The sequence below is a fragment of the Rhincodon typus genome, chromosome 3 (assembly GCF_021869965.1).
Source record: "Rhincodon typus isolate 14 chromosome 3, sRhiTyp1.1, whole genome shotgun sequence".
Lineage (NCBI taxonomy): Eukaryota > Metazoa > Chordata > Chondrichthyes > Orectolobiformes > Rhincodontidae > Rhincodon > Rhincodon typus.
In genome coordinates this window covers 120,335,096-120,346,874 of record NC_063334.1, presented here as the reverse complement: position 1 = coordinate 120,346,874, position 11,779 = coordinate 120,335,096, and the positions used below count along the sequence as shown (strand labels likewise).

At 45.9% G+C, this 11,779-nt stretch overlaps 1 protein-coding gene across 1 annotated transcript in view; it reads left to right on the top strand.

The window, feature by feature from the left end:
- Nucleotides 1-11,779, top strand: part of dok7b (docking protein 7b) — a 93,926-nt gene that overhangs the window by 31,885 nt on the left and 50,262 nt on the right. Inside the window, exons 4-5 of the mRNA XM_048594088.1 lie at nt 2,145-2,252; nt 4,401-5,176. Coding sequence (XP_048450045.1) covers nt 2,145-2,252; nt 4,401-5,176 — 884 coding nt within the window. The remainder of the gene's footprint in view (nt 1-2,144; nt 2,253-4,400; nt 5,177-11,779) is intronic.

Sequence of the window (11,779 nt, the reverse complement as noted above, 5' to 3'; positions counted from 1 at the left end):
AAAAAAGGTGGGATGCTCTGAGGGTCGGTGTGGACGTGTTGGGCTGAAGGGCCTGTTTCCACACTGTAGGGGATTCTATGATCTTCTAAATGAGTGTTTTTTCTCTTCTTCTGTATCAACTGCACCAAAGGTGTTGGGTGGTGGGCACTGAGACTAGGGGTGTCTCTACATGAAAGACAAAAGGCAGTGGAGCATGAGGCTTCTGGGTAACTTCATGGACCTCCATGATGTGTGCTCCTGGGGAGCAATAGGAGATGAGGAAGGGAATGGTTTGTGGTATGGCAAAAGTGGGTATGCTAATGGTAGTTCTGATGTGCCTCTGTCATCAGTGAGAGGAAAACTGAGCTTAGGAGGGACATAGCTGAGGACACACCGTACTAGGTAGCTGCATTTACTGTGCTAGTGTAAAGAGAGAGTTTACAGCACTACAGAAGGGAGAGAGTCTTACTTCATGTCAAGGACTAACTAAAGGTCTAAAGGGACCCAGAACATTGGCAATCTAGCGAGACAAAACAGCTTGTATCAGTGCAATGTAGACAGCCAAACTTCCAGGAAACAAAGTGGCCATTGCGTGGTTACCAGAGAGTCTTCAGATCTTGGTTGTAGCTTAACCATGGAGCAGGACAAAGCTGGAAGGTGCAGATAGATCAGAGCCCAAGTGCAAGGACATGCCCTGTTGAATAAAGAAGCACTTGATTAGTTAACCTTTCCATATCTCCTTATCTCCACATAAGGAGATCATGTATCCTTCAGTGTTCTGAATGTGACTTTGAGTTGAATTAGATCCCTTTCAAGTCCTTGGACTTAAATAAAACCAGGCCCTTGGACTTGTGCTGAGAACAGTGGGTGAACCACCAGAAGCTGGTATTGGGACAGCTACCACTGCCTGAGTTTTCTCACTCTGCGATCCGTTGCCTAGTTACTGACTCTAACCCTCACCCCGGCAACAGTCTGGGGTTAAGCCAACTCTGTTTGTAGCCTTGGTCTGTCATGTGAATCCCACAGTGATCTTATAATCTCTCATTGGCACCATCAGCCAGACCAATCTTACCACCTCTGTAACTTCGCTGTGTCTCAAACTAAAACAAAAATTGCTGGAAAAGCTCAGCAGGTCTGGCAGCATTTATAGAGAGAAATCAGAGTTAATGTTTCAGGTCCAGTGACCCTTCCAAAGGGGCACGGGACCCAAAGCATTAACTCTGTTGTCTCTCCACATATGCTGTCAAACGTGCTGATCTTTTCTGGCAATTTCTGTTTTTGTTTCTGATTTCCAGCATCTGCAGTTCTTTCAGTTTTGATTTAGACCCTGTCTGTCTGCTCGCATACTGCTGAGAGTCCTCATTCATGATTTTTAATTTTAAACCTCTGAACTTGACCGCTCCAAACCATTCCTGGCTGGTCTCCCACATTCCAACCTTTGTAAACTTGAGGTCATCCAGAATCTCTGCTGTCCATGTGGGGAGGCCTGTTCCCCTGTCATCCTGGTGGCCCCCAGTAAAGCAACCTTGTTTCCAAATCCCTCCATGACCCTCACTGCTCCCTGTCTCAGTAATCTCCACTGGTGTCTGAGATATTCAAGATACACTTGCAATGCTGGTCTCCTGTGAATCGCTGCCATTGGTGACCATGCCATCAGTTGAACCTTTGACAACGTTACTGGCTGCATCCCTGTCTCAGCTGAGGCTTAAAGACATATTAGAGGCTCCGTTATTTATAGAAATCGTAGGAACCCTACAGTGCAGGAAGAGATTATTCAATCCATCGTGTCTGTACCGACCGTCCAAACAGCATCCCTACCCCCCACCCTATATCCATAACCCCACATTTACCATGGCTAACCCACCTAGAATAGACATTGCTGGGCACTATGGGGGCAATTTAGCATGGCCAATCCACCTAATCTGCACATTTTCAGTCTGTGGGAGGAAACCCACGCAGACATGGAGAGAATGTGAAAACTCCACACAGTCAGTCACCCGAGGCTGGAATTGAACTCGGGCCCTGGCATTGAGAGGCAGCTGTGCTAACCACTGAGCCACCGTGTTGGAGGTTACTGAGTCCTCTCTGTTAACCAAGTCTGTCTGCATCGAGGAATCAAAACATTTTTGTGATAAAACTCCTTACTGCTTCCCTTTGGATTGTAGATCCCAGTTTGAGCCAAGCGTACACAGAGGAGAGGATCAGCCACGAAGCATTGGAGCTGGAGAAACGCTTGAGTCTTCTGTCACAAACTAGTCGACAAAGCAGTGGAGGTAAGTGGCAAATGTTTTAACATATTTTGGTTGAGTTTTTAATTCCTGCTTCCCCATCATGCCTGGTTCAACAGCCCTGAACCTCCTGTGTTAGAACACTCTCCTCTGCAGCAGACATTGTCAATTCCATGCCCTATTCCGGATGCTTTGAAATGGATAGCTTCTTCATTAGAGTCATGTGGACTCGAAACATTAGCTTACTCTCTCTCCGTGGATGCTGCCTGTCCCACTGTGATTCCTGTTGAGGGAGTGCTGTGTTGTCTGAACCAATCTCCCATCCTCCCCACCCTGACTGCTGCTCAAAGTTCCCAAGGTACAGTTTCAAACTGAGGAGGTCTAGGGTGATAGTTATCCCTTAACCAAATCCAATAAAACAGACTGTCTTGTTGCTTTTACTCCTTATTTTTTTCTGGGAGCCTGTTGTGCACAGATTGTGCTTCCCAATATTTGTTTTTCCTCTTTATTCATTAATGGGATGAGGACGTCACTGACCAGATAGCATTTATTGTCCATCCCTAATTGCCCAGAGGGCAGTTTAGAGTCAACCACATTGCTGTGTGTCTGGAGTCACATGTAGGCCAGACCAGGTAAGGATGGCAGTTTCCTTCCCTAAAGGACATCAGTGAACCAGATGGGTTTTTTCTGACAATCAACAATGGATTCATGACCATCATTAGATTCTTAATTCCAGATATTTTATTGAATTCAGATTCCGCCATCTGCCATGGAGGGATTTGAACCTGGATCCCCGGAACATTATCTGGGTCTCTGGATTAATAGTCCAGCGATAATACCACTAGGCCATTGCCTCCCCAAATGGCAATATGACAATAGTGATTCCGAATTTTTGTTGAGAAAAGGTACACCATTAACAACCATCCCATCTGAGCAATGCAGGCTAACTGTCCCTCCCTCGTACTGTAAGACCAGCGTTCCCTGTTAACTCTGAAGATTCCAAGTCTCTGTTGATATGTCGTACAGATGGACAGCCTGGGGACCTGGTGGTAATGTCATTACTGTAGTAATCCAGGACTCCTATACTAATGGGTTCATTGAAACCAGGGTCGAATCCCATCATAGCATCTTGAATCCAGTAAAAATGTGGAAAGAAAAGCTAGTCTAATGATGACCACGTGACCTCTGTCAATTGTTAAAAACCTGTTTAGCTCACTAATGTCGTTTACGGAAGGAAATCTGCCATTCTCATCTGGTCTGGCCTACATGTAACTCCAGACCCACAGACATGAGCAACAAAACAGAAGTTGCTGGAAAAGCTCAGCAGGCCTGGCAGCATTTGTGAAGAAAAATATCAGAGTTAATGTTTCGGGTCTGGTGACCCTTCATCAGAACCTCAGAACCTCAGACAGATATGTGGTTGACTCTTAATTAAAGATGGGCAATAAAATATGTCACTACTTTCATGGATTGTTCACTGCCTTATTCCCTACCCTGATCATAGAGTCATAGTCACCGAGTCATACAGCATGGAAACAGACCCTTCGATCCAACCAGTCCATGCTGAACATAATCCCAAACTACACTAGTCCCACCTGCCTGCTCCTGGCCCATATCCCTCCAAACCTTTCCTATTCGTGTACTTATCCAAATGTCTTTTAAACAGTGTAATTGTACCCACATCCACCACTTCCTCAGGAAGTTCTTTCCACACGCAAACTACCCACTGTGTAAAAAAATTTGTCCCTCATATCTTTTTTAAATCTCTCTCCTCTTACCTTAAAAATGTGCCCCCTAGTCTTGATATCCTCCATTTTAGGGAAAAGACAATGACATCAACTCCATCTATACCTCACATTATTTTATAAACTTCTCAGGTCACCTGTCAACCTCCTACACTCCAGTGAAAAAAGTCCCAGCCTGTCCAACCTTTCCTTATAACTCAAACCTTTCATACCTGGCAACATCCTGGTAAATCCCTTCTGAACCCTGTCCAGCTCGATAATATCGTTCCTATAAGGGGTTGGGGGTGGGGGGGCACCAGAACTGGACACAGTATTCCAGAAGAGGCCTTATCAATGTCCTGTTCATCCTTGGGTGTGGCTTGGCATAAGGATTGGGCTGTGTATATTGTAGCGCTATGGTGCCTCCCCCTGGGATGTTTTTATTTGTGTCTTGTTATCTCTGCTCCAGGGGATGACCGCAGTCTTTCAAGTTCGACCGAGTCCTCCGACACCAGCCAGTCGGACAGTACCAGCCTGGGAAGTCGGATGACCCTGTGGCCAGAGCAGTTGCCGATCAGTGGCCTGCCAGAGGGTCACTCTCTGGGCCTGGCGGCCAAGGGGCTGGGCACAGCTGAGGAGAAACTCTACGCGGAGGTCACCCGTGGGTCGAAGCCCCCTCCCAAGCCGCCCCGGTCGCGCAAGCTGCAGGAAGTGGGCCGCCAGAGTTCCTCCGACAGCGGCATCGCCACCGCCAGCCACTCCTCCTATTCCGGAAGCTTCTCTTCCTACGCCGGGAGCCTGGACGTTTGCCAGAGCGATGAGTTTGGCTCCTTGCTCAGCATCCCGTCGGCCTGGCCCGCCGAGCGGACCCTGTGCACTTGCGAGACTCCCGGGTCGGAGTATCAGGTTCCCAGCTCCGTACGCCATCACTACGACACGCCTAGGAGCGTCTTACAGATGGCTGCGACAAAGGAGGCTGCTTCGATGAAGGACCAGGCCCGTGCGCCTCAGGAGATGACCGACTCACAGAGGTGCAAGAGCTTTCCTGCTGCCCTGGAAGGTGCCAAGGACCTGTCTGCCGAACTGCCCGCCGATATCGCGCCAAGGTGGACCCAGTTAAAGCTACAGGGGCTGGAAGCAGACACCGCTGCAGGAACCACGGACCCCAGCGAGATTTTCAACCCCCTCTACCCAGGAGCAGGGCAGACGCTTTTCACTGCCTGCCTGATGTGTGGGGGTCTCAAGGTAACCCCGCAAATACTGCCTAACCCTCAGTGGTACGGCACATTCGGCACAGAAACAAACAACAAACGCAGAGAGTGCCGGAGAAACAGAGCAGGTCTGTCACCGTTGGTGGAGCGAAAGAGAGAAACTGAGTTAACATAGACAGAAATTGCTGGAAAAGCTCAGCAGGTCTGGCAGCGTCTGTGAAAGGAAAAAAAAGAGTTAATGTTTCGGGTCCGGTGACCCTTCCTCAGAACACCTCAGATCACCGGACCTGAAACGTTAACTCTGTTTTTTTCCTTCACAGATGCTGCCAGACCTGCTGAGCTTTTCCAGCAACTTTGTTTTTGTTCCTGATTTACAGCATCCGCAGTTCTCTCGGATTTTAACTGAGTGAATATCTCAGACCCAGTATGAGTTTTCTTCAGAACTGAACTTGAATTCAGCACAAAAGCACTCGAAATATTCACTCTATTTTCCTTTCTCTCTCTCTCCCTCTTCCCCCATCGTACCCCCCACTGATGCTGACAGACCTGCTGTGTTTCTCCAGCATTTTGTTTCAGATTTCCAACATCAGCTATATTTTGCTTTTGTTTGACTGCATTTAGAACCAACTGGTCCATGTCACTGGTAATAATCCCCTTGAGTGACAGTCCTGGTCTGTAAATTTTCGACATTACAGCACGGGAAGTTGAGTCCTCATGCAAGTATTTAAGTGTATAGCCTGGGTGAACACTCATGGTGCTGTACTGAGGGATTTTCGCACTGTTACAGATGTGCCATCCTTCAGGTTAGACATTAAACCCTGGGCCCCTCTGCTTCTCTTGCAGGTGAAGTGATGGGCTAGTGGTTCATTGCTAGACTATTAATCTAGAGACCAGGTAATGTTCTGGGGCAAAAGCAGGAATTGCTGGAAAAGCTCAGCAGGTCTGGTCGCATCTCGGAACTAAGGGTCACCCAACCCAAAACGCTAGCTGTGATTTCTCTCCGCAGATGCTGCCAGATCTGCTGAGCTTTTCCAGCAATGGCTGTTTTTGTTTCTGATTTATAGCATCCGCAGTTCTTTCGGTTTTTGTTTCATGTTCTGGGGACCTGGGTTTGAACCCCACAAAGGCAGGTGGTTGAATTTAAATTCAATTTTTAAATTTAAAAAAAAATCTAGAATTAAGAGTTGAATGATGACCATGAAACCATTGCCAATTGTTGTTAAAACCCCATTTGGTTCACTAATGCTCTTCAGGAGAGGAAATTTGCAGGCCTTACCTGGCCTGGCCTACATGTGACTCCAGACCCACAACTGTTGACTTTTATCTGTGCTCTGGCCAATGTGGGATGGGTAAAAGGGATGGCCTACCCAACGAAGCCCTCATTGGGTGAACCAGTATTAAAGGCTTGAAGGGCTGAAGGGCCTTTCACTGTGCTATAGACCTCTATGACTCTCAGTTGGGTATAAAAACATCCCTCAGTTACTATTTGGAAGAAAAGCTGGTGAGTTCTGTCTGCTGACCAGACCAGTGTGTATCTATCAACAAACATCACAAAAACCAGTGTTCAGATGACGCTTTCATTGTGGTCCATGTGGGTTTAATGTGTGAGAACTGGCTGTTCTCTCTCCCCCCTACATTGCAACAATGACTATGTTTCAAAATTAGCTGCAAGGTTCTTTGGGATGCCCCGAGGTTGTGGGCCCTTCTGTTCTGAAATATATAACAAAGAATATCTCTAGCAAATTTCTTTCTTGTGATATCACTATGGTAACAGCATCATTGAATTCCCCTAATATCAACACCCTGGGGGTTCCCATTGACTAGAAACTGAACTGGACTCTCCACATAAACACAGTGGCTACAAGAGCAGGCCAGAAGCTGGGAATACTGCGGTAAGTAACTCACCTCCTGACTCCCCAAATCCTGTCCATCATTTACGAGGCACAAGTCAGGAGTGTGATGGAATACTCTCCACTTGCCTGGATGAGTGCAGCCCCAACAACACTCAAGAAGCTTGACACCATCCAGGACAAAGCAGCCCGCTTGATTGGCACCACATCCACAAGCATCCACTCCCTCCACCACCGATGCTCAGTAGTAGCAGTGTGTACTATCTACAAGATGCACTGCAGAAATTCACCAAGACTCCTTAGACAGCACCTTCTAAATCCAGGACCACTTCTATCTAGCAGGACAAGGGCAGCAGATACATGGGAACACCACCACTTACAAGTTCCCCTGCAAGCCATTCGCCATCCTGACTTGGAAACGTATCACCGTTCCTTCACTGTCACTGGGTCAAAATCCTGGAATTCCCTACCTAATGACATTTTGGCCCAAAAATTTGCTCATAATATTTTTTTCACACCAAAATATCTTGGTGTTCCATTTATTTTTGGAACAACAGGATTTTCATTGGAATAAAACAAAGAACAGTGGATGCTGGAAATTGGAAGCAGAGAGTGTGACACGGAGATGGGTCTTGAGAAGGGTCACTGGACTCAACATTAACTCTGTTTCTCTCTCCACAAACGCTGCCAGACTAACTGAGTTTGTCCAGTAATTTGTGTTTGTTTCAGATTTTCTTTGTACTTGGGCCACATGGGCCCAGCTCATAGCAGAAACCTAGGCAGGGAGGATTGTGTAAGCACAACGTATATTTTGTGAACGCATCTACTAGAATGTGCATCTACTCTTACATCTGCTTTTTCTCATGTGGGAATCACAGATTAATTTCTGTACTCTGCCATCATTTCGATGTGGAGCACTAGCTAAAAACCAGGCAGGGCCTGTTGAGAAGGTCATCCTGAGCTGCTCCCCCCCTCCATTATGTAGTGGGTAGAGAGAGGCGTAAGCTCAGTACATCAGAGAGGAGCAGATCTCCTGTGTTGTCCTTTCATGGCTTGCCAAGTTTGATGCTAATTGAAAGCACCAGTGTAAACACTGGCACACTTTCACAATGGTGTTTAGGTTTACATGCCAAACTATAAATACAGCAGTGACCCACAAAGTCAGATTAAATGTATGATATGAGCAAGGACAAAAGCCTGAGACGAGAAAGGCTGTCCCCCTCATCAAAACTCTTCCTCCTGTACTTTAAGAAAGAATGATTTGCATTTGTGTCACTGTACTGTAGAATGCTGATAATATTTGAAGGAGGCTTTTAACCCATCATGTCTGAGCTAGCTGTCTGAATGAGCCACCGTGGTTAGCACTGCTGCCTCACAGCGCCAGGGACCCGGGTTTGATTCCACCCTCAGGCAACTGTCTGTGTGGAGTTTGCACATTCTCCCCGTGTCTGCGTGGGTTTCCTCCGGGTGCTCTGGTTTCCTCCCATAGTCCAAAGATGTGCAGGCTAGGTGGATTGGCCATGCTAAATTGCCCATAGTGTCCAGGGATGTGTAGATTAGGTCTGTTTTTAGGGGGATGGGTGTGGGTGGGATGCTGTGTGGGTCAGTGTGGACTTGTTGGGCCAAAGGGCCTGTTTCCACACTGTAGGGATTCTATGATTCTAAAGGAAACATCAGGATCACTCCCTCCCTCCACGATGAGTCCTTGCCACTACAAAAACAAAGCCACAAAGTCCGTCCCTCAGTTTGTGAACACTTGGGTGCCCTGAGTGCCCACACACCATTGCAACCAGAACACCACTGTCTCTGCCATCAGGTATCCGGGCCCAGCCATGGCCTGGAGCCAAGCTGCTACTGTCGCTGGAACCATGTCACCGTTCTTCAGTGCCATCTTGCCTCCTCCGGTGTCGTCGCTGCCAGGAGTCCTCTAGAGCTGCCGGCTCCAAAACTGGGCTCACACCTGATGCTGGGTCCTCGTTCTGACTAACATTGCTGCCACTGCTGCCTTATCCAGAGAGTGGGGAGCCTTTGGAATTCACTGCCACAGAAAGCAGCTCAGACCAAAACTTTGAATGTTTTCCAGAAGGAGTTATCAATAGTTCTTGGGGTAGAGTGATCAAAGGGGATGGAGAGAAAGTAGGAACAGAGTACTGAGTTGGATGATCAACCATAATCATATTGCATAACAGAGCAGGCTCAAAGGGCTGAATGGCCTACCCCCGTACCTATTTTCTATGTTTCTATTTTATAACTGGACGTGTCAGAACTCAGACTGAAACTTGGCTTGATAGATCATGGTTGTTGTGTTTTGTTTTTAACAAGGTCATCTCACACTGAAATGCAATGTTGCAACTTTGGTCTTAATCATAAAACAGAAGTGAATTTCACAAAAGAAATAAAGGCAAAATAGAATTTATCTCAAACTGAGCTTACTCAGAGTAAACAGAGTAAACTCAAACTGAAGATACATAAAACAAGTTTAAAATTGTGAAACATGTGGTAAAGTGTCATCCTGTTAATCTCAAAACATCTCTGTGCAGTACCCAAAAGCACCCCTTGTTCAATACTCAAACCAGAGAAAAATCCCCTTCTCTAAAAACCAAATAGATTTAATCTAATTGTGTCTTCAACCATCAGTCTGGAAAATCTGATAGTCTTTTCCTGGATCTTTCATGTACCTGAGTTTAAACTTTCTCAGCTTCAAAAACCCTCTTCAGGGTTTTAGTCAAGCATATTTGTTCCAAAACTATTACAGAACACTCTTTTCTGAGGTAACCTAGCTTTCTGAGGTATTGTAGCTATCTACTCAGGAGCATGGCTTTATGTATCCATCTTCATTCAAAGACATTTGTAGAATGACCCCAAACTGAAAATTAAAAAAAAAATCCCTTGATTTGCAACTTAGGTGTTTCCCCGAAAGCTTTAAAAAAGGCCAGGAATTTCTAACAGAAATCCTGATGCATAACTGCTTGCCTCATTAGTACTGAAAGCTACCTGTCTATCATATGCTCACGCACATTTTTATATATATATATGTATATATATATATGTCACTGTATGCAGAAACTCCATGCATACACCATAAGACAAATTAAGAGGTTTTGAAACTACAAGACCAAAGAGAGCTCTAGAAATCAGTGTGTCAGTATTTTGGCCATTTGATCAAAGCTAAAATGGTACTGAGATCTCCTCTAGAGGGCAAGGTGGAGTTCATCAGAAAGAGGCATTGACCTGGGTCTAGTTGGATGATGGATGTCACAGAGTGGTTGGGTGCAGATTGGCTATACTCAGTTTATGAGGGTGGCACAAGATGGGCAAGGGTAGTACCATGACAGCAGATTCCCTGAGGAAACGCCATAAGCAGCAGTTGCGCAAAGGCAAGTTTTTCTTTCCAGATAGAGGATCGAGCGACTTTATGTACCAGGAAAAGCTGGAAAATTTCCGAGTGTTTAACTCAGAATAGAGGAGGTTTAAGAGACGATCTCACAGCGACTTTCGAAAGGATGAGAAGTCGTGACCAGTTAGATAGGTGAGAAATGTTCATCACTGTTGGATTTGTCAGGATCGAATGCTCTAACTAATAGACATACAGGATGTGGGTTTCATTGGCTGGTCCAGCATTTTATCACCCATCCTTCATTGCTCTGGAGGAGGTGGTAATGAACTGTCCCAAATTGCTGCAATCCCTGGAATTTGTATTCTGACAGCTCTAAATGAATGGTGATACATTTCCGACAGAGGATAGTATGTGGCTTGGAAGCCTAATACTTGGACAATAGGAGTAGGAGAGGCCAGTCAGCCCATTGAGCCCACTCTGCCATTCAACATGGTTAATCCTCTATCTCAATGTCACACTTCCCCTCTCTCCCTATATCCTTTGACATCTCTAGTCTCTGTCTATTGCTTTCTTAAATAAATTCAGAGATTTGTCTTCCACCAATCTCTGAGTCAAGGTACTTAGTTTCATCTCAGTCCAAAATGGGCTGCTGTGTACCCTGAGAACATGATCCCTTTGGTGAACAACACTGGTGAGGAGAAACAATAGCTCTGCTTTCAGTCTGTCCAACCCTGTCGGAATGTTTTACGTTCCATTGAGATTATATTCCATTATTAATTGTGAAAGGGAGTTGGCTGAAGAATGGAAGGGGTTACAAATGCAGGATGGGGGTATTGTGTTCTCTGAGTCTCCAAATCTATGACGACTTGAGATAACTTTATGCAGTAGATGTGCTTTCACTTTTGGATCCCATGATGTGGAGATGCCGGTGTTGGACTGGGGTGGACAAGGTCAGAAATCACATGACACCAGGTTATAGTCCAAAAGGTTTATTTGCAAAAGCAAGCTTTTGGAGCTCAGCTCCTTCCTCAGGCATAGGGTAGAAGACACAGCAGAAAGGTAACAAACCTAAAACTGACTGCCTCTTGTTGAATCTTTAAACGGTTAGGAAGGAGACTGCTGATTGAAATGCAAAATCCAGATTCCTCTTAAGTCATTGTCCTGAGACAATTAAAGGTTTTATCAATGTATACAAGAGGTGACATCTCGGGTCAGACAATGCATTTTAGGTGTGAGGCCTTGCTAAGAATCTGTGTTTTAAACTGGGGTCAGGTTTTATTTGAACAAAACAGAATGTATCTGAAACTACACAAACAGCTCGGATGAAATAATTCATGTGTGTCTTCGTCTATGTTTGTGTGTGTGGGTGTGTGTGTGTGTGTGTTTGTATGTGGGTGGGGGTGTGGGGTGTGTGTGTGTGTGTGTGTGTGTGGGGGGGTGTGTGTGTGTG